Source organism: Urocampus carinirostris, chromosome 8 (assembly GCF_059441175.1).
Source record: "Urocampus carinirostris isolate Australia breed hairy pipefish chromosome 8, RoL_Ucar_1.0, whole genome shotgun sequence".
Taxonomy (NCBI): domain Eukaryota; kingdom Metazoa; phylum Chordata; class Actinopteri; order Syngnathiformes; family Syngnathidae; genus Urocampus; species Urocampus carinirostris.
The window spans coordinates 16,205,744-16,228,134 of record NC_142356.1 but is presented as its reverse complement, the minus strand read 5'-3'; the positions used below and the strand labels follow the sequence as shown (position 1 = coordinate 16,228,134).

At 39.6% G+C, this 22,391-nt stretch overlaps 2 protein-coding genes across 5 annotated transcripts in view; one reads left to right on the top strand and one right to left on the bottom strand.

Annotated features, from left to right (window-relative positions):
• The window catches only part of LOC148360836 (solute carrier family 22 member 7-like), a 40,726-nt gene that overhangs the window by 1,309 nt on the left and 17,026 nt on the right, over positions 1–22,391 (top strand). Inside the window, exons 2-4 of one of the 2 annotated variants that reach the window (XM_088341754.1) lie at positions 1,858–2,054; positions 2,119–2,326; positions 2,438–2,521. The gene's annotated coding sequence lies outside the window, so the exon portion shown is untranslated. Of the gene's footprint in view, positions 1–117; positions 2,055–2,118; positions 2,327–2,437; positions 2,522–22,391 lie in introns of those variants that run through there. The other variant, XM_088341753.1, reaches the window with a different exon arrangement.
• Positions 6,447–17,716, bottom strand: myoz2b (myozenin 2b). 3 transcript variants are annotated; one of them, XM_088343064.1, is made up of 7 exons: positions 17,420–17,716; positions 16,078–16,082; positions 15,269–15,394; positions 12,173–12,339; positions 11,890–11,989; positions 7,004–7,166; positions 6,447–6,928 (listed from the first exon to the last, which is right to left on the bottom strand). In XM_088343064.1, the coding sequence occupies exons 1-7, from the start codon at positions 17,626–17,628 to the stop codon at positions 6,703–6,705; spliced, it is 996 nt and encodes a 331-aa protein (XP_088199190.1). In that variant the 5' UTR covers positions 17,629–17,716; the 3' UTR covers positions 6,447–6,702. The 3 variants fall into 3 exon arrangements, with proteins under 3 accessions (XP_088199190.1, XP_088199188.1, XP_088199189.1); XM_088343062.1 differs by lacking the exon at positions 16,078–16,082 and having other exon boundaries at positions 17,413–17,558; XM_088343063.1 differs by lacking the exon at positions 16,078–16,082 and having other exon boundaries at positions 7,004–7,124; positions 17,413–17,558.

Below are 22,391 nucleotides of genomic sequence, written 5' to 3'. Positions count from 1 at the left end.
AATGACATCTGAGGGCAGCACGGCGGCGCAGTGGTCAGCGCCTGTGCGGCACAGTTCTGAGGTCATGAGATCAAACCCTCCTGTGTGGAGTTTGCATGTTCTCCCCGTGCTTGCATGGGTTTCTTCCGGGCACTCAGATTTCCTCCCACATTCCAAAAACATGCATGTCAGGTTAATTGGCCGGTCCAAATTGTCCCTAGGTGTGAATGAGCGAGCGAGTTGTCTGTCTCTGTGTGCCCTGTTATTGGCTGGCAACTCGTTCAGGGTGTCCCCTGCCCACTGCTCGAAGATGGCTAGGATGGGCTCCAGCACCCCCGCGCCCCTTCTGAGGATAAGGTGCAGATAATGGATGGATGGACTATGGATGTCCCAATACCACGTTTTTGTATTTAATACAATGACGGCCATTGTTGATTTTTTTTTTTAACCAAATCCTTAACTGATCCCATCCTTTGTGTCAACAAAATTAATTCAAAGCATTACAATCTAATATGCAATTAATATACTGTACTTGCTTTGTACCGCTACATTTTTGTTTAATCAAGTAATCTTTTGTACTTATCACAATTTTATGTTTGGGTTGATAGATTGGATAAGATTTATTTTTTAAGAATAAATAATTCATCTAGATTCAGCCATTAGGCCTGAATCGGACTCAACACTAATGCCATACATTGGACATCCATTTTTCCAATAACCATTCTCTTTATGATACTCACCCGGTTCCTGTAACCATCAAGGGAGAATGTGTAGAATTTGTCCAGACCTACAAATACCTGGGTGTGCAGCTGGACAACAAACTGGACTGGACTGCCAACACAGAAGCTCTATGTAGGAAAGGGCAAAGCCGACTTTACTTCCTCAGAAGGCTGGCCTCCTTCAACATCTGCAAAAAGCTCCTGAAAATATTCTATGAGACAGTAGTGGCAAGCGCCCTCTTCTATGCGGCAGCGTGTTGGGGAGGCAGCGTCAAGAAGAAGGATGCCTCTCGTCTCAATAAACTGGCTAGGAAAGCGAGCTCTGTTGTGGGCAAAGAGCTGGACAGCCTAACAACAGTAGCTGAGAGACGAGCACTGAAAAAGCTGAGGTCAATCATGGACAATCCATCGCATCCACTACACAGCATTATCTCCAGACAGAAGAGCAGTTTCAGCGACAGACTGCTGTCACTGTCTTGTACTACGGACAGACTGAAGAGATCTTTTCTTCCTCATGCCATGAGGCTCTTTAACTCCACCCGGCAGAGTAAAGGCCCACATTAAACCACACCACCTACACTGGATATTACCGAATCTTACTGCAATATGTATTCTGTGTAGCACTATTTAGTTACTCTATATAACACGCTACAGTGGGCATTTGCACGTCACACTGGGTATTTGTATATTGTATTCTTTTGGCTTTATTATTGTACTGTTCTCAGCTCAGGGATGCTGCTGGAAATGTGAATTTCCCTTAGGGGATGAATAAAGTATCTATCTATCTATCTATCTATCATCTGTATTACATCGTTATTTCCCCTTCTCCCACCGTTACCATTGGGAACAGCTTATAGCCGCTCTGTCCTCCCGTCTCTGTAATGCATTAATGACGCTCGGGATATAAACTCACTTCCACTTTTTAATACCAAACTGAAAACCTCCCTATTCCAGTCCACTTATAAACTTTAATTGTTAGTCATATTATTTGGATTTTAACAATGTTTCAGTATTCCTAATTGTTGGGGTTGTGTGTTTTCTTTTATCTGTTGTTTGGTGACCTTGAGTGTCATGAAAAAGACTTTTAAATTCATTGAATTATTATAATTGTTTTTCCAACATCTTAAAATAAGATTTTACAGTATGTTTTTTATAAAAGGATGGAACTCCATAAGTCAGATTCATCAATTAGTCCCCATGTCGTGATTACCTAACTGGAGCCACCTGAGGTAATCAGCTGGTGTGCTGGAACGCGATTTCCTGATTGGTGGAAGCTTTCTACATAAGCTGTCAGCGTCCAGAGATGGACGTTCGAGTGTACTCCTCGTTTCCCTGAGTGAGCCTCCAACATTCAAGGTACCACGACCCCTTTGTGTATTCCAAGTCTGATTCTCGTTGCCTGACCCTTGTCTGTTAAAAGTTTACGATCTACTCTTCCGTCCCGGCCACCGACTTACCTGCTACGTTACTCGTCACGCGTTTCACCACGGAGTTGCCATATCGTCCAAAGAGGCTTTCTGCTACCAAGAGCCGACGTCCCAAGCCTGCTCCACTGAACCTTGTCCAAATAAATCCTTTAACTGACGCTATTGGATCCGAGTGCTTGTTCTGGTCCATGACACCCCAATGTAATGAATTGTATTAATAATTGCTAAAAGCAATGATTAGTTACAATAAGCATTTAATAAACTGTTCTTTGTATAACAAATTGCTTCGTCTTCTTTCCCTCATTTTTTCAGTTATTGCAGTGTACAACCTCATTAGCACAAGTCTGTGCCTAACGTGGGACCAGATGGAAGTTCCTGGCGGGCATCTATACCCAGGTAAGCAAAAATTAAAACAATAGCACATATGTGAGGATTGCATCATTCCTGGGTGGATGTTTTTAAGGTCATACCAAAACTTTGTTTATCTTATTTGATTCACAAAAAACAACAACACAGTTTTGTCATTTGCGTCTTTGTCCTTGTGTGGGGTTTCTTGTTGTTGTGAAGATCCCCGATGACTCCAAGCTTGCTTTATTTATGAATGTTGAGTATGAAATGCTGTTTGTCTGTCGATTGTTTGGTTTGTCAAATCTAAGTAGGGAGAAAAAGTTTTTTTTCCTTGATTTGAACCGAATATGTCCATCTAGTACTGGGGTAACTCTACTTACAAAGTTTCAGGTTACAAAGTACCTGAACGGAAAAATGTTGCCTCTAGTTTCAAAGGCGTTTCAGGATACAAAGTCAAAAATAAAGTACAGTATGCGCTGCTCCCAGAGTTCCACCTAGCATCCCGGTGCTTATGTGTGAATCTCAACATCCTCTTCGTGTCTCCTTCCTGCTCTGTAAACAGTCCACTCTATGGTACCTCTACGAAGAGCTATCATTCACGATGGACCCCACAAAAGACATGCAGAAATGTGGAAAAGGAGAAAAGAAGAGGAAGAGACTTATTCTTGCAAGTGATAATAGAAAGGTATAAAAACACACACCGTCATGCAGGAGAAGTTCACCGACAATAAGGAGGAGAATGCAGTGATCATTCCGTCAGCCAAAATTAAAGACATTTTGGCAAAATTCCATGACATTTCAGAATTTATGGAAATAACTCACCCAGAAAAAAGTGTTGACAGTTCGGGCTATTGCTCATTATGAGGACATCTGCCTCACGTATTTCTGACGTATTGTCAAAAACCGAAATAACGGACGTCATTGGATCAGTTTTTCAAGAAACGTGAGGCAAAACACATTGCTTAGGACCAGTAAACAAAGAGGTCAGTTAAAAGGTAAATTGATATTTTTATCATTTCCTTTAATCTTTTTTTTTTACATTATGTGCCTCTCGGTAATCTAAATTTAAAATGCATTTGTTTCATGTTCTGTTGCTGTTTTATTTTAAAAAAAATCTCATAGTTTTGTGGAGCTTGGAATGAGTTAGTTCATTTACATTCAAAAGGTCTCTCTGCCTACAAATGTTTCAGGTTACAAAGTTACTTCCAGGACAAATAAAATTTGTAAGAAGGGGTACCACTGTATATTGGATCTGTTGGTCAGGAAGATTTGGTTTTCGAGCAGATCAATGTAATGGACGGTCAGTCCACGGTTCAAAAAAAGGGAAAGTGGAGCACGCATGTGTCTGTTTATAGCGTCGTCTGTCGTCACTCGTCCCTACAGACGAGCAAGGCCTTCTTCCTCTGCTCTTATTAGTTTAATTGCCGCTCAGCTAGTCAGGGACGTCCTCTCCTGTGACGGGCCCGTGCCAACTTTGTAATGTCTCTCCATCTGTACGCTTTCACTGTTATAAAGAAACATGACGCACACACAAACACAGAGCGCTCTTCCATATTGTTTCCATTTGTATCATCACCAAATTTAAAAGCCAAACATCGCTGCTTATGTTAATTGCTTAACCAGTTTCTAACTTTCTAAAAAGCAGTGGACTAAATTGTCCTTTCACAATGGTTTTGTATTTTGGGCTATGAGTAGTGTTGGGCTGATCGATCCCAAAATCGACATTGTCGATACTAAGCAAGTACTTGAATGAGATCGATACTTTTGGCCAAAGATCGATACTTCGCTCCTCCACCAATTTCCTCAAAGCACCACTTCTCTATGTTGATAGAGCAGCCCTTATATCTCTCACACAGTGACCTCGGCCGCTCTAGTTTTATCCCTGAGTATGTGACAGACAGGCACACTTTTAGCACCTCTCCCTACCTGGCCTGCCTCTACATCCTACCTGACAGCACTGCGGCGTAGTTGTTAGCACGTGTGCGGCACAGTTCTGAGGACCTGAGATCAAACCTTCCTGTGCGGAGTTTGCGTGTTCTCCCCGTGCTTGCGTGGGTTTCCCCCAGGCACTACGGTTTCCTCCCACGTTCCAAAAACCTGCATATCAGGTCAATTGGCGGGTCCAAATTGTCCCTAGGTGTGAATGAGCAAGTGTCTGTCTGTCTCTGTGTGCCCTGCGACAGGCTGGCAACCAGTTCAGGGTGTCCTCTGCCCACTGCCCAAAGATAGCTGGGATGGCCTTCAGCACCCCCACTACCCTACTGAGGATAAACGGTGCAGATAATGGATGATCTGATGGGTGCACTGCAAAAAGTTCAGTTCAAAATATGTTGTAAAAAAGGTCATATCTCCTAGTAAACCCCTTTTGAACCATTGGCAAATAATTTGGATCATTTTGAAAATTTGTTTTTAAGTAAAATGTTTATTATAAGATTTGCATTTTGTAAATTGAGAAAAATGATACTCTTAATAAATTAAATAAGTCATTGGCCAGCTTTCATTTCAGATCAGTAGTTAAACATATCATAAAACAGTAAAATTGGGAAAAATAGAGAACTTACATAATTACTATAATTCATATTTTACCAAATCTAGTGTAAAACGAGAATAATAATAACTTAAATGAAAAATATTATCTGAAAAAGGGTGAAAGAATAAAAAAATACAAATATGATATAATTTAAAAACAAACAAGCAAACAAAAATGAACAAAATGATTTCCAGTGAGGACCAATATTTTCCAAGTGTATGCTTTTTACAAGGTTTTAAGTCGCAACTTGCAGAAGTAACCCGAGCCCGAGCAGGTCTATTTTTTTCAGCCGCGTCATCAATGTGGTTATTTTTTTCTACTCCTCCACAGAAGAACGTTATTTGTTTATCTTGTTGTTTATGTCTAATCTTTTTGCCCTGATTTACAAACCATTTGACTGATTGTAAAAATGTTACTTCTTAATCACAACGGGTGTAGACTTTTGTTTTGTTTTTTTAAACACTGTAGGCTATTCTTGTCAAACATACGGCATGCGGCACGACCCGTCCTGTTGGAAAATTTTATACGGCCCACCATAAAGTTCTGAGTATGTGAAAAAAGAAACAAATCTCTAGATCATTTCAATCAAAAGTTATGATTTTTTAAATTAAATGCAAACTAAATGCTCCCTCGCATGTGGACATCAGGTCTTAGGAGCAAACATAATGTTGTTTTCTGTCAAAAACAACAACAAAAAACAAAAACATTTGCCTATTAAGGGCCCTGTATAATGGTTGCATTCATTTAACTTTTTTCTCTTTTAAAACACTTCCTACATTCAGTATGAGTTGAAATTCTTTCTTCATTTGTATTTGTCTATTCCTTTATCAGATGTAATTATTTCTTCATATTTTTACGAAGTTTTTAAAGTAATCAACTGCACTTTAGTACACAACGGTGCTTTATTTCCTTGGTTTAGTTTGTTCCCAATTTTGTTTTCAATTAAAAAAAACCCTCATGTCCAGCCTAGTTGTTTGTTGTGATGTAGTCTTATCTTACTGCCCATGCACAGCCAAAAGTCTTATTTTTTATTTCCTTTTTATTCATTTGAAACCAGTACGACAATAAAGGCAAAAATTATATTTTTTCTCGTAGCTCCCACTTGCGTTTGTATAGCGTGGTTAGTGGGTTAAGGTGTAAAACTGAATTTAATTAACTATTAGAATTATTCAGTATATGCATTCAATGCCAAACATCAAAATGATTTTCCCCCATTATTATGCTTGGAAACAATCCCTTATCCATAATTATAATATGCAGGGTAGGCTGAGTAATAAAGCGCAATACTGAAAAAAAACACGATAAGCTAATAATTTTAAATTGGCATTCTTTTACTGATATGTCTGAGAACGGAAAGTCTGGATCCGACCCCACAGCCAAACTGCGTTCGACATCCCTGCTTTAGGCACTTCATTGACATCCAGGAAGAAGAAGAAAGAACTGTTAATTTGCTATCCTATGTTTTATTTTTCCCCAGCCTGATTTTAGGACATTCCCAAATTAAAGTTATTCTTTATTTACATCACATGTTCTGAACCAAGGCAACTTTCATGGGACACTTTCTCAGCTCCTTCCATTCTCTATTTACATGACGTTTCTCCCAAAGTACAGCAAACACAATAATCATCTGAGGGACTGAGTGAAAGACTCCATCGTCCGCTGTGTCGAAGGACTGGACTGCCGTTACCCTGAAAACCCCTTACAGGTCTTCGGATTCTGGGACGATCACGGACTCTAGGGTGATTGTGGGAAGAATGAGGTGTGTCCCTTCAGATATCCATCCTTGGGCACTTCTGTTGAAAGTGGGTCTTTTTATTGCTGGCCCTTGGAGCTCTGGGTACTTGGGAGGGTTCAGGTCCAGCTCTGGAAGTTTGAAAGTGATTCCTCTTGGCGCTCTGTCAAAGCCTCCGTAAGGCATCGCTACCCTGTGACGTAGACAGAATTGGAAATCTAGTTCTCGAAATTCCCACAGAATACAGTACATTGTACGATTTTCTCACCGGTTGAAGCTTTTGAACTCGGGGAAATCTGGTCGAGGGTCCATTTCGGGCATGCTGATTTTGAAAGCCTCAGAGAGGCTTGGATCGTTGCTAATTGCCTCCTCCCAGGGCGAGTGGTATACTTTGGGCATAGAAGTAGCATTTAGCTTCTCTGTGTTTGTTTCTGTCAGAGGAAACACACAAAGTTCACAGTGATGCCTCTGCTTGAAGGTTTTGATTGACTTGTCCCTAGCTTTAACCTACTAAGACCCGAGCTTCTTGTTTGATGTGCATTCTTGTCCACGCGTGTGGACACAAGGTCTTAGGAGCAAACATAATGTTTAGTTTTTTTTTTTTTTGCAAAAAAAAAAGAAAAAACATTTTCCTATCAAGGGCCCTGTATAATGGTTGCATAAATTTTATTTTCACTCACTACATATGAGTAAAATTAATTACTTCATTTGTATTTGGCTATCCTTTTATCAGAGTTAAATATTTAAATATTTCTTCATATATTTTCTTAATTTTGAAAATAATCTCACGTGTAATCAACTGCACTTTATTACACAATGGTGCCTTATTTTTTTAGTTCAGTTTGTTCTACTTATGTTTTCAACTAAAAAAAAACGTTGTTTATGTTTATGTTATTTATTATAGTCAAGAAAAGAGTTTAATGATTCTACTTCTAAAAAATCTAAAAATATCAAAATATTTTGAATACATGGAAAATAGAGCTGTAATGAGCAAAATATTTGTCTTCATATAAGAAGAAATACAAAAACAACGACAAATACAAAAAACACATTTTTGTTTCATTTTGAAACATATTATTGTAAAAAAGTACAATTATATTTTCAGTTCAAATAGCCTTAATTCATTTTTGATTACTACTTGCAGTGTTAATCACAGTGTGGTGTTTGGACTTGAAAGGGCACATATTGAGATTAAATTGTTGTGTATAAAAATCTTTAAATTATTTTTTTTCTATTGTAGAATGTTATTTTTTCCAAACGGCCCTTGAATGAGATCCCTCTCGTATTGTCTAAAATGATTTTCTTTCATTTTTACTCATGCTTCCCCAAGTCTTGTTGTCAAATATATGCAAGCAAAGGGTGTGAAATTTAAAAAGCTTAAAATAAAGGAGATTTTCCTCAAATAAAATCTCAGCTGATCACGACAGAATGTTTTGCACCATAACAATTTTAACAATTCAGTTCATGGCGACGCTAGCTAAGAGTTGCACTTTATGAGCGGAATTATGAGCTGGGGCGTGCTTAGAGAGCCCTTATAGCCTTGGCAGGCGGACTTGTCCATCATTATGATCTTAGGTCTTAAAATAGCGCATACTTGAAGTGTACACTCATCATGTAACATGTCTGTATGGGATGCCACCCCTTCAGGACTTAGCTCGGTGACTTGATGGATAACATGAGATAAAATCACGCAATTAATCATCCTTAAAAGTATAACTCAAACAGCCAAGAAATTCTTAAATCACTCCGGGCTAAGCCTTTGCTCTTATGACTACAACGTGTTGTCGCTTTGAGTTGGGGTTTTTTTATGACAACATTATATAATCGCAAGCTCATGCTTGACTGTTTGCCAGTCATTCTTATTTATAGCGAATGGTGGAGTGGTAACAGTTGGGAAGTAGAGAATAGCCAAAGAAAGAAAAATGACAGAGCAAATATTACCCGAACGAGTGATAAAGAAACGCCTTTTGAAATGGCTTTTAATGCAGGAAATCATCCATCCACCCACTATCTGCACCGCTTATCCTCACTAGGGCCGCGGGGGTGCTGGAGCCCATCCCAGCTATCTTCGGGCAGTGGGAGGAGAACGCCCTGAACTGGTTGCCAGCCGGTCGCAGGGCACACAGACACAGACAACTCACTCGCTCATTCACACCAAGGGACAATTTGAACCGGCCAATTAACCTGACAAGCATGTTTTTGGAATGTTGGTGAAACCGTAGTGCCCGGAGGAAACCCACCCAGGCACGGGGAGTACATGCAAACTCCACACGAGGAGGATGCGGTAGCTGGACTTGAACCCTGAACCTCTGCACCATAGGGCTGCACACTGACCACCCAACCGCCATGCCGCCGCCTTTCAGTAAATCCGTGGTTCTCAAATCGGGGGTACTCAAATGCACTTCAAGGGCTACTTGAGATATTAAACTACTGTACTGTATATACAGGGTTGGGGGGTGGCTTTAAAATTATAATCCGATACAGTTTCTAATTACCTAATGAAAATGTAGTCAGTAACGTAATCCGAATACAAACATATTCCAGTAATTCAACTTGAATACTTTCAATTACTTTTGGATTACTCTAATACCTAATATGCTAATAAAAGACAAAATAAACCAAAAATGAATACAATTACTATATTTCATGATAAATGAATAATGTACAGTCACCTTGAAAAAATAATTGGATGAAACCAAGATCAGATAGTTGCATGAAGTGAATGAGAGCGAGCGTGTGTGTGGAATCAAATAAACTGCAGAGAGGGAGAGGAGTGACCAGATATGGCGAATGTGAACAAAGATATTGTGAACAAGGAAAAGAATAAGGAATTCAAACTAACGGACACCTGACTTTAATATTGTCCCCTGTAGTGTGCAACATACAAATCCTTTGAGAAATATTGTACTCCTGCGAAGTAATTCTTATTTTTACAAAATATACCTGTATTTGATTACATCTTTTTTCTGTCATTGTAATGGAATACAGTAACTTTCTTTTCTTTCCTGATTATGAAACACTATTCTATGTTTTCCGTTACTCCCCAAGCCAGTCTGTATCATAGGAAGTAACAACAGTGCAAAAATGCAGCAATAAAATTAATCATTGTCTGATTACCACTCACCTTAAAGTGTGTATTATTTTATTAATGTACTTGCCCAAGACACACTGCAGGGAGGGGTGCCCCGATGACCCTGGTAGTTAAGGGATCCGTGAACCCTGAAGCACTGATCACTAAGTCTTCATGCTACAATCTGACACAGTTGGATAAGGCTGTTTTTCATGAAAAACTTCGGGGCTCAACGTTCATCGAAAATGTTTAAAAATTAATTCTCAGTGACGGTTTAATGTTGTTGTTTTTCAAGCCTTTAATTTTAATGTGGCCTAAATTGACGGGACAGTTTTTCTCATTATTTGTGGTCACCATGGCTCAGGAAGTTATTTATGTTGATGAATAATTATGCTGTATTTTTAAATTTTAGTATATTTTTAATCTATCTTTTTGTTGTACGATATTTTTCTCTGGTTGTTTTCTGGAAAAACAAAACAAAATGAGAATATAATATCTACTAGACGGAAAAACATTTTATTACGATGCTCTAACTTTTTTCTTATAATAATAAAGAAATATTGTGAATTAAAAATAAGAAAAAAACAGGTTCATCAAACAAAATAGGTTGTTTATTTTATGTATTTGTTCATTTATTCATTTTATTTTATTTGCCGGATACTAACTAATGAGCAGATAACGAGTATATAAAAGGGAAAAAAATAAGAATCAGCTGCCACCAACTGATATTGAGTTACTCAGGTACTACCTTGCTACAATGCATTTCCCCATTTCTTTTCCAAACACCATCTTTGTCAAAACAACGAAGGACCCACAATTTTTTCACAAGACCCTTCCCTTTCCTAAAAGGGCAGACAAGTCAGGGCCTACGACAAACATTGTATTCGTTCACAAGAAGTCAACAGACTTTCTAGCTGTATGATAAAGTTTTTGACCCCCATACTGTTCATTTGTAATTAAAAGATGATTTGTGTCATCTTTCAGGCCAGCAATTTAATTGCGTGCCCGAATGAAATTTTGCCTAATATCAACAATTATTACAATCAACTGAATGTACAACTTTATGTTGAAAAGCATCAACAGGAACCCACTAGTCACAGGACCCGCCTCCTGTGAGGCCATGTGCGGTCTTACACGCACCGCACCCCTGAGGGCCCGTTTGTTATCAGAGTTACGGAAGAAAACAAACGTTCTTCATTTTGACACGCTATAAATCTAATAAAATTAATCGTCATCATTTAAATGAGTTGATAATCTTAAAACTGGGTTTATTCATCAATACTTTCATACCTGCTACAGAATTTCTCCCCCTACCCCTTCTCAATGCCGCAGGTTTTTGTGTCAACAATGTTCTGTATTTTTTCGTTTGATTCAATTTTCCTTGCCATTTAAATAAATCGTAGTTTGTTAGAATCAAACCACGTACAGTATACATTTGTGTGTATATGCTCTTTTATTTTTGACTGATCAATCATCATTATGAATGAACTGCAAAATCTCTGGCAGCACGGCGGCTGAGTTGTTGGGACAGTTCTGAGGTTTTGGGATCAAACCTTCCTGTGTGGAGTTTGCATGTTCTCCTCATGCTTGCGTGGGTTTCTTCCAGGCACTCCTGTTTCCTTCCACATTCCAAAAACATGCATTTCAGGTGAATTGGCCGGTCTGAATTGTCCCTAGATGTGAATGAGCGAGTGAGTTGTCTGTGTCTGTGTGACTTGCGACTGTCTGGCAACCAGTTGAGGGTGTCCACTGCCCGAGGACAGCTAAGCTTGGCTCCAGCACCCCCGCGACCCTATTTAGAATAAGCGATGCAGATAATGTATGCAAAATCTCTGATTTAAAGCTAAAAAGCCAATATGTTGAGAGTAAGGCTTCATTGATAATAAATGGTATTAGAGACAAAAAGAGGCTATTTTGGGACCTAATTCGTCTGGGAAACCGTAAGCACTACCTGAAAAACATATCAATAAAATTAAATAGGGGCACCAATATTTGTCCTTTAGGATGATACCGTTTTTTTCGTCTGGTATCCTAATCAATATCTGACTGAACACCCCTGGTGATTAGTATAAAAAAATCCGTACCATTACTTGGAGCCGCCTCATCTGGTTTAGGAGTATCTCCATTGGTTGGCGCGTCCACTTTAATCTCGATCATTTGTGCAGTCTGTGCCAGTAAATCATTCTGCGAAACAAATAGTTAAACAGTCATCCGGATTTAAAGTCGACACTCCCTCCAGACACACAGATAAGCACAGACGTTGCTTGTCAGCCAAGTGTCTGAGGAGCCTCTTGTGGCGGGCCCCCGTTTCTCTTATCACCGTCACATCCTCAGACGACCGAGCGCTCGTGGCGGTGGCAAACTCACGTTCAGCTGCGCGTTGGCCTGGTTTTGGATGCTTTCGAAGGTGTACTTTTCCGAGCGTCTCTGGCGCATCTTGAACAGACGGGAGCCTCTGTTGGTAAGCAGCGACAGCTCCTCCAGCATGATGTCTTTGGGAATGCTGTGCTTCTTTCCCAGATCCATCATGTCACCTGGGATTGAAAGAAAAGAATAATATTCACATATGTTTAAGGGAGTTGCATTGTTACTCCAGGGGCCCGCAGGTTTTTTCAATCCGGCCCTATCGAACTATCTACCCTGGTCATATACCTCGAGAGTGGTAACCAACAGCAAGACAAACACATACACAAAAACAAAGGGAAAAAAAGGAAAAAGTAGAAAAAAACACAAAAAAATTGGCCGACCCATATGCCAAAACTCACAAACAAGTTAGGCAGGCAAGTTGGTGATGCTTTCTTCCCTCCAGATGAAACGGGACACAAGAAAGCGGCTGTGTCACTCGGGTCAGGGTGATCAGTTGGAGTAGCCAAACGAATTTTAAGTTGATGCAACGTCACCAGTTTCATGTGTGACTGGCTTAGTTGTTATGGGTTAGTTAGTTAGTTGTTAATCAACCAAAGTGTTAGCGCCAACAGTCAATAAACAAGGAAATAATACAGGTGGTTGATTGAATAGAGAACTGTTGGACAAATCTGAAGCGAGTAACCGGAAAAATGTTTTGCCTGCCACTTTCAGCATACAGGTAAGATCTTGTGCCCAAACCCAATTCCGACCTGATCCGAATTTTGGCCAGTCAGGGCTAAAATGTCACTCATGATCGGGTCTGGTTGAGCTTTTGTCTCGCTGCCCTTTTTTTTTATAAATCATGCACCAATTATGTTTCTTATTTGTTGTTTAACTTAGATTTTGTTACAAAATACTGGCCTTTTATAAACCTTATGGGCGATTTGCACGTGACTTCATGTTGCCTTCCCAGGCAGAATGAGACACATGACGGACAGCAGAAGCACCCCAGCAGATAGCAGATGAACAAACAGTTGAAGTGAAATGAACAATAATAACTACAACAGATGAAAATAACCACCACATTTTTACAATGGTGATTTATAGCTGTGAGTTGGGCTGCCCCAACCGGCAAGGTTCTGGGCCTGATTTGGAATTGTTTCTATCTGTTTTGATGAAAACTGAAGACGGCAATGTTTATCTGCAAATCAAACAGAGGAACCCATAACCCTCATATTAGTTCATGATTTGCAGCGAACAATTTTTACAAGGAACGTTTGGTGTATTTCCAAGCGATTTTATGCTCAGAAGGTACGATTCACGTCAAGGACAGTTAATATAATAAGTTAGCTAGTGCTAACGAGCTAACATTAGTGGCTTACCATTGCCATTTCTTACTAAGTAAGCAATTTGCTTTCATTGCGACTTACAAGTGATTCAAAACAGTAATTTTCCGATTATCACATGAATTGAAAACTGTTATGTGCTTTACCATAAAGATCATTACGCAGAAGTGAACTGTACAATTATCAACGGATAAAGCAAGAGACGAATGTTCAGAAGATAAAACGTCATTTTGCCAAAGTAAATATACTCAACTTCCTCAAAAGGTGCAAATGCCCCGTGCTTTACTGTTCTATTACATTCCACCAAAATTTAGATACAAAGTTGTTTCAGTGACATTTTAGCAAGGGGGATATTCCACACCGGGCGTGTATTTGTCAGCAAAATGAAGGGGAGAAACGTGTACCAGTTGCGAATAACTAGTAAGCATCCAGACTTTTGTATGCTTTTAGGTCAGCACTGGTGTATGGGGATACTCCATTTATTATACGGTGGTACAGATCATGTGGACTAAAGTCAGGCAGACTGAATGATTTGTTTAGCTGTGTGAATATGTCAGAAGGAAGGCTGTATGGCTCGGTAGCTACCATTGCTAATGCAATACTCAGTTTCTCTAAATTATGCCCTTTGTGATTTTCGACAAAATAAGCCACGTCATCTGACAGCTGCACAATATTTGTTTGACCAGTCTTTGCCAATGGTGTTGAAAAGTATAGCTTTTTTTGTTGTTGTTGTTTACCGTTTACGACTGTTTACTACCGTCTGTTATGGTATCATCAAGTGGTTGGATCACGTGTGTGCAAAGGGTCCATAAAGAAGGAATTACATACTGTATCTTTTTATATTCATTGGAAAACATAAAGAATATGTCATGTTTGCCCTTTTATAGAGACCATATATTTTTCCACTATCAAACATTTTCGAAAAAGCACCAGGCAGCTACTCAAGAGCATTAAAGAGCCGCATGTGGCTCCAGAGCAAGTTGAGAAGTCCAACTTTGTTGGCGATAGAAAGCATCTTCCTTTTGGTGCTTTTTAGTGCTTTTGTGGGTTTTGATGATATGATGGCTTTTAGAGAAACTTATAAACCAAAAATGCGGTTTTACGCACGTGTACAACTCAGACCACATTGACAGGAGGGCAGACAAGTGGAAAAGGGGTGTGGTGACTGTTTAGCCAATAAGAATGCAGAACACAATGAATGAAAATCTGCGAAGTAGCAAAAGTAGTGATACAGCAAGGGATTACTATTAAATTAATCCAATTTGAGAGGGGAATAATTACTGTTTGAATTTGGAGGTATTTCTTTTGGGTTGTGGTAGTTTGCACTAGCTGTATTAATATCTGATATCAATATGTATGACTATTCAAGAGTTGAGTATTGGTATTGATATCAGTAAAAAAAAGTGTAACATGATGCATTTTTGTCTAACTTGATAAAGTTTTGACGTAGGGCCTGTCATGGAAAATTAAGCTCAGTTGCGTCACAGAATTACAGTAATTTGAATGGCTGACAGCTGTCACGGAGCGTCATTTTCTCCAAACAGCTATACGCATTTGACCCTCGCAAGTTCCCTCCCTGTAGCTCTTGCCCTGCCTCACCCAGAAATAGAGCTTTAAAAAGGGCAGAGACAAAGCACTGGCTTCTATGGTAAATCATCCCCTTTATCTTATTTCTGGCGGTCAGGAGCCCTGACATTTTGGACCGGGATCCCTCAGGGGGGACGCTGCATTATCGCAACAGTGTCGTGTTTGCCCGGGCCGCACGCCATACCGTTGCTGCTGTGGACCTCTCGACAAATAGCTGCTGCATGCTTCTTCTTCTCTCCAGTTGGCATTGTGCAAAATTGTGACATTGTGGGTCCTGCCAAGGTTGTTGTTGAGTGCCGGGAAGCGAGTACTGGAAAGACATGCAAGACACGACATGAAGTTGTTTGGACTTTCGATACATGACACCTTAGACCGGCGCAATTTTATGATGGGTGACCACAGTAAAGAATTAAGGTGTCATATTTGACCGTGATCTGTCATTTCAAACACACGTTAAGAATATTACTAGAACAGCTTTTTTTCCATCATCGCAACATTGCTAAAATTCACCCTATGCTGTCTCAGTCGGATGCGGAGATTATAATTCATGCGTTTGTTACCTCCCGTCTCGATTACTGTAATGCACTACTCTCCGGTCTCCCGAAGTCCAAAATCAAGAGCCTTCAGCTGGTACAAAATGCTGCAGCGAGGCTATTATCTAAGACAAGAAAGTTTGATCACATTACCCCAATTTTAGCTAACCTGCATTGGCTCCCTGTTAGCTTAAGATGTGATTTTAAGGTTCTGTTGGTATTATACAAAATCATGCATAGACTCGCTCCCTCATATCTTTCAGATTTAATTTCCCCCCATGTTCCGGTCCGGAGCTTTCGCTCTGAAAACGCTGGTCTACTAGTGATCGCAAGAGCCAAGAAGAGATCCACAGGTTCGAGAGCGTTCTCCATTCGGGCACCGGTGCTGCGGAATGCTCTTCCCCCTGAGATCTGATCTGCAACCTCAGTGGAAATGTTTAAATCTAAGCTTAAAACACACGTCTACTCTATGGCATATGAATAACCCATTTTCATGTTGACAATATCTGTGTATCATTTGCCCTCATGTAGGTTTTAGATCAGGGGAGGGTGTCATAATAGTCTGTAGTATGCAATAATCTGTGGTCTGTGCAGTCCTTTGAGACTCTTTGAGGAGGTATCGTATAACAGTAACAAATAAACAAACAAATAAATAAACATGACTTGACTTGACTTAAAAGCCTTGAATGGGTCGTAATGATGACAAATACTGGGTTACGATAAGGTTTACGATAATGAATACAGCAAAGCCTGTTTTAAAACATTGCAAATTTATGAGGTTTTATGTAAAGCAACAATAGAATTTGTATTCGCGAGTTTCTGTTTCAGCCAGGATTTATTTAATGAAGTTGTATTAAAATGGAAATAAATTTGTACGGGGAAATGCAATCTCCAATTAGATTTATTTTTCTGTAAATTAAGGACTGAAAACTCTTGATTTTTTCCTCATAATGCTCATCATTATGTGCATATGGCCCATTACATATTTCTATCATTGTGATTGTGACATATTTTGTGTTCTTATTTAATCGAGCTATGTACAATAACCTTAAAATATTCTTTACACATATTTATTCTAAATTTATGCTGTTTTTTAACTGATTATATTTTTTACTTTAATTACAATTACTCGAAACCCTTTTCTTATTTTTAAATCAAATTTGGGTTCCTTTAAAAAGGGTAAGAACACGTGCAATTTTTTCCCAAATAAAAACATTTTGCATTAATAGTAGTTGTTTTTAAATCGCATCATAACAATCTAAAGGCACTGTGTTGAGACACAAATCTTTAAACCTAAAGCGGGCTCACCATAAATGCAAGTGTTGCATGATAGTCAATCTTTACACAACAAAAAGTCCCATAGAAAAATGCAGTATAGTAATCAAGTAAAATAAGACGACTTTTTTTCCGCTTCTATGTACTTTCGCTCATTGAAAATCATATTTTTCACTATTTTATGTTCCATTTTCGGATTTTCTGTCCATGAAATAAAAATACATGAGCAAAAGTATCTGTTTGTGGCACATACTATAATTAGAAAATATAATTCTATTCACGTTATTTGATGAAAGTTTTTTTTGTCCTCTAGATTTTCATATTCACTTTTCAAATAGAGAGACATTACCATTGAACATAATCACAAAGTAAATTAAAGTAGTGATAGGAAATGACATGACTAAACATGTTAACAACTTTAAACAATAGACATTTTGTTTATGAGAAATTGAACAACTCAAGAACCATCATTATTTACAAGGTTATATTATTTTGTCATAATGCGGATCGTTTTGCTTACCTGCAACTGCGTCTCGAGAGCACGAGCTGTAACCTTTAGGGGAAAAGGCAGGCAAGGCTCAGAGGTCAACCCGTACTCTCCGGATTGATCTTTGCTGATCTTCACACTCGCAGACACTAAAGCCACACTGCCAGTGTGTCTCCACGTCTGTTGTGAATGGAATGCAGCTTGCATCAATAGGCTAAATATAACTTGACAGGCACTCTCAAACGCCATCGTGCAATGGCAGAGGATGGAACCAGACGAGTTCTCTGATGAGAAGTTCCTCCTCTTCTGGAGATAAAACTGTCTTCTTGTGTCGGAATGTTTACGGTCAACGGGTCTTGCGGGGTTAAAACCTCCAGAGTAACATGTATTCAAGCTACAGATTTTTCCCTGTTATGCAGAGAACAGTAGCCCTTTCAGAGATTATCACTGTATCCACCAAATATTGGTCGTCAAAGGGTTTCTCCGCCTTAATTAAGCCAAATTAAAGTTTTGGGTTGTTGACTTGATAAGAATCCTGCCCAAAGAAATTGAGCACTTTGTCTCCCAACTGGGTGTCCAGCTTTTAATTGAGGACGATTAATATGTTAAATGTAGAGGCCATTAAAATAAAACAGAAGACCATACAATCTGTTAAATCTATGAGTGTGTAATCCGCTTTTTGTGGTGTCAGAATCTTTAGCGGCGCAGTGGTTAGCGCATGTGCGTCACAGTTCTAAGGTCTTGGGAACCTCCTGTGTGGGTTCAAAACCAGCTACCGGACTTCCTGTGCGGAGTTTCTAACTTCATGTCGTGTCTTGCATGTCTTTTCTCCCCGTGCTTTCCTCCGGGCACTCCGGTTTCCTCCCACATTCCAAAGACATGCATTTCAGATGGATTGGCCGGTCCAAATTGTCCCTAGGTGTGAATGAGCGAGTTGTCTGTCCCTGTGTACTCTGCGATTGTCTGGCCACCAGTTCAGGGTGTCCCCTGCCCACTGCCCGATGATTGCTGGGATGGGCTCCAGCACCCCCGCGACCCTGCTGAGGATAAGCGGTTCAGCTAATGAGATGAGATATTCATTCAGTTTTAATCATCAAATCATTAATTCATTTTCTGCATCAAATTGTTGTTGGTAATATACCGATTAAAGCAGGGGTGGCCAACCCGGTCCTCAAGAGCCGCATGTCCTGCATGTTTTTGGAGTTTCTCTGTTCAAATACAGGTGATCCCAATCACCTGGGTCATTATTAAGCTCCTGCACAGCTTGCAAACAATCTTGAAATTTGCATCACCTGAGAAACCTCCAAAACATGCAGGACATGCGGCTCTTGAGGACCGGGTTGGCCACCCCTGGATTAAAGGGATAACCACAAACCTGTTTTTTTTATTTTCTCCTTTTATACTTCCTTTTTTTCTTAACTTCTTTATACAACATAATTGGTAATATCAATCATCAAAGCAAGTGAGCCTCTTTTTAATGAGTTGAGCCAAAAAAGCCGGTTCTCTAAAAAAAGACGGACTTCCTTTCACTACACAACGAGATCCCGTTGGCCGAGATCGGCGTGCAGACGAAAACTCGAACCGCGAGACCAAAACAACAATGGCGGATCTGCCTAAAAAAAATTTTGGAGAGCAGTAAATCTTTGTTAAAAAAAGTAATCGGGTAATAATTACAATTTTGTGGCAAAAAGGTTGCGTCCCAGGGACGCACGTTGATTTGAGACTATGCGTCCCCAGCAAAAATGATGCGTCGAGGACGCAGGGACGCGGGCAAACAAGAACACTGCATGGGGCTTTGCGTTAAACACCCATCCGCCGTGCTGCCCACTTAGTATCTAATAATATTTAAATCTATATTTGACAATTGCAGCATCTTGTGATGGGAAACACACAAACATACACCAGCATAGTTAAAGCCAATCAAGACCCTACAAAAATGTATCGGGAAATATCAGTTCCGACGCAGGTTCTGAGTTGTCTAAGGGCCAACCGCTAGAAAGAGTTATGTCATAACTTTTTGGTCAAAGCTTCTTTCGACTCTGGATTATCCTTGTATCGGTTTTCCATCCATCCATCAATTATCGGCACCGCTTACCCTCAGTAGGGTTCTTCAGGTAGTGGGCAGGGGACACCCTGAACTGGTTGCCAGTCAGTCGCAGGGCACACAGAGACAGACAACTCACTTGCTTATTTTCACCTTCGGACAATATGAATCGGCCAATTAACTCGGAATGCATGTTTTTTAATGTGGGAGGAAATACCCGGGTAAAACCCATGCAAGCATTTGAGAAAATGCAAACTCCGTGCAGGGAGGCTGTTAACTGGATTTGAGCCCATGACTGCAAAACTCTGCACACTTTTTGATAACCTGCTACATATTTTGAGCATGTTTATGATCAATTTTAGTGCTTTAGCTGGAACATAATTCTGGCAATCATTTGGTAGTTTGAGCCTACAAAATAATCAAATCAATAGTAACATAGTCAATTAATTTTGATACTCTTGACTAACGCTTTCCATCACATCAATAATGTTCAATGGAGAAAAATGTTGAATAAAACTAGTGAACACATTAATATGCAAACACTGGTGATGTCACGACCAGGACGTAATCAGGACCCAAATGCGTAGCGTTAACCACAAGTTTATTGATAGAAAGAGGAAGGGCAGCGCCCGCGATCCGGTGATCGCTGGACGCGGGAAGCAAGCCGCTCATGCAATCGGATTGTGATTTGAATAAGGAAGTGGATCTTCTGTAGCGGGAGATGGCGGTGTCAAGGATGGAAAAACAGGTCAACAGGAGAGCAAAAACGTGGTCGGGATCAAAAACGGGTCGTAAGCCGAGACGGGAGAGCTGACGTGGTTGGAGTAAAAAACAGGTCGGAGCCGGAGACAAACGGGAAGATTAGGAGCGGACGGGTGGAAAAAAACGGGTGCAAAAGGGTGACAGGCGGGAGTCAGATCAAAATGCTTGCCTTGTAGAAACAGAGGTTCGCTGACGGACTGACAACCGGAGAGTGACAGGACTGGGCTTAAAAAAGGACAGGGAACCAATCAGGTAGCCCGCAGCGGCTGGCGCCAAATGAGGGGGCACAGGTGATACTAATCAGTAATCATGACAGGTGAAGGACTTAATATTTTTAAAAATTTCTTCCAAATGGTGATGGATGAAGATACAAACTGAAAAAAGCCAATTTTTTTCATTATTTTTTCACAATGCAGGTAGAAAATACTTGTAAAACAAGGCGCTGACAAAAGTACAATACATAATAACAAATCAAACAGCGACTATGTATAGCATCACACACAGATAAAATTCAACTTTAAACGTCTTACATGTCAACTTAATCAAAAGAAAAGTTTTTTTTCTTAAGGTTTACTGTGTAATCACAACATTATTTTTATTGTTTTTGTGGAAGCAGGTTAAGTGACAAAACGAGGCTGAAAACAATCGATTGTAACACATCTGTGTTTGGATCAGAGAGGATTCATTAAACATAGTATTGTATAAAAGATGGTATTCTCAACCAGTGGGTTGTAGGCGAAATAATGTAAGGGGAAAAAAAACTTAAGATCAGTTACACTCCTTAACAGTAGATGGCAATGATGAGCTGACAATACGAGTTACAGTATATCATGCCATTTCACACTTAAAACAATGGACGGTAAAGTTTGTACTATAAACACCTTGGCCAAACGAAGATGGATTTTATTATATTAAAGATTTGGCCACTAGATGTCGCTGTATTGCGTAGCGCAACCGTAAACGAGTGCTAACATCGAAAAAACACAAACTAAGGAAACTAAAAGTTCCCAAACCGTACATTTCCCTCCCCATTTCCCTTTTTTGCAAAGCCTTTCACGAGCTTTCAGTACCCCGTAGCAGCAAGCTGGCCACCAATTTTGGTGAAACTCATGTTATGTCAAATAAATGAACACATTTTCAATCTTGAAGAAATTAAGAAAACACATTTTTAAATGTATTACATGTATAATTGCTTATTGTTTAAATCGATATATTATTTGTTTTTAAATGAATTACGTATTTTTACCACTGGGTGTCGCTAAATGATGTATAATGTCCCTTGAAAGGGAATTGTAAATAGGTTGCTTCGGTGTTGGTGGTTTATTAGATGTATGGTGCTGTATTTGGTTTAAAGTTTAAACCTTTTCATTCAATGCATTCAAGAGTGGATTTTTTTATCCTTGATTTGAGTTACGACTTGGAATTAGATTTGGATGTTGTTTCCGTAAATCATACCAGTTGAGAACCACTGGTATAGAATATATATGCTGTGCCTTACCTACCACTTCCTTTTAACCCGTTTTTACATAAAAATACATCCAGTATCTGAAAGTTTTGTACATTTATTGTAAAACCTCCCCTTTATTAAATCGTAATTAGTTTTGAATGTAGTACTGTATATAACTTGAGATTAATAATAATGATTAATGTTCCTTATCATCTATGTATAACGTTATTTTTTAAAATAATGTCACCAACAGAACAATATGGAGACATCTATCTCGAAGTCACAACAAAATAATCATCATTTGGAACAACAAATTGGGACTTGAGACTAGTATATTTAGACTACCGCTGCTTATTTTAAAGCAAGACGGAGTTCCTCTGTGTGAATAAACCACTCCAACGATGGTATTGGAACAGGGGTGTCAAACATACTGCCCGCGGGCCGGAGCTGGCCCCCAAGGAGGTTCGATCAGGTAATTTATATTTTTGATAAGATGCAATTGACAGATTTTCCGCTAGGGGGCAGAGTGGTGCTGTTTTGTTCAGCGTAGAAGAAAACAGCAGTGATTTTTTTTTTCAACAGCAGTCTCTAGTCTCCACTAACACCCTCATTAGCCAAAATGCATACATGTCAAACCTGTACATTTTTGCTGTACATAGTACGTTTATTATGCATTTTAAGACGTGTACGACGTACGAGAAAATCTGTACGGAAAAACGCATATTTGTCAATTATGGGTACCATCCGGTATACACCGAC

Excerpts from the sequence above, each read along its gene's own strand:
- myoz2b (XM_088343064.1), bottom strand. The coding sequence starts at position 17,628 with ATGGCGTTTGAGAGTGCCTGTCAAGTTATATTTAGCCTATTGATGCAA. Across the intron at positions 7,167-11,889 it reads TGAGGCGGCTCCAAGTAATG|AAACAAACACAGAGAAGCTA; the intron begins GTACGGATTTTT and ends TTCCTCTGACAG. Across the intron at positions 6,929-7,003 it reads GAGTTCAAAAGCTTCAACCG|GGTAGCGATGCCTTACGGAG; the intron begins GTGAGAAAATCG and ends TCTACGTCACAG.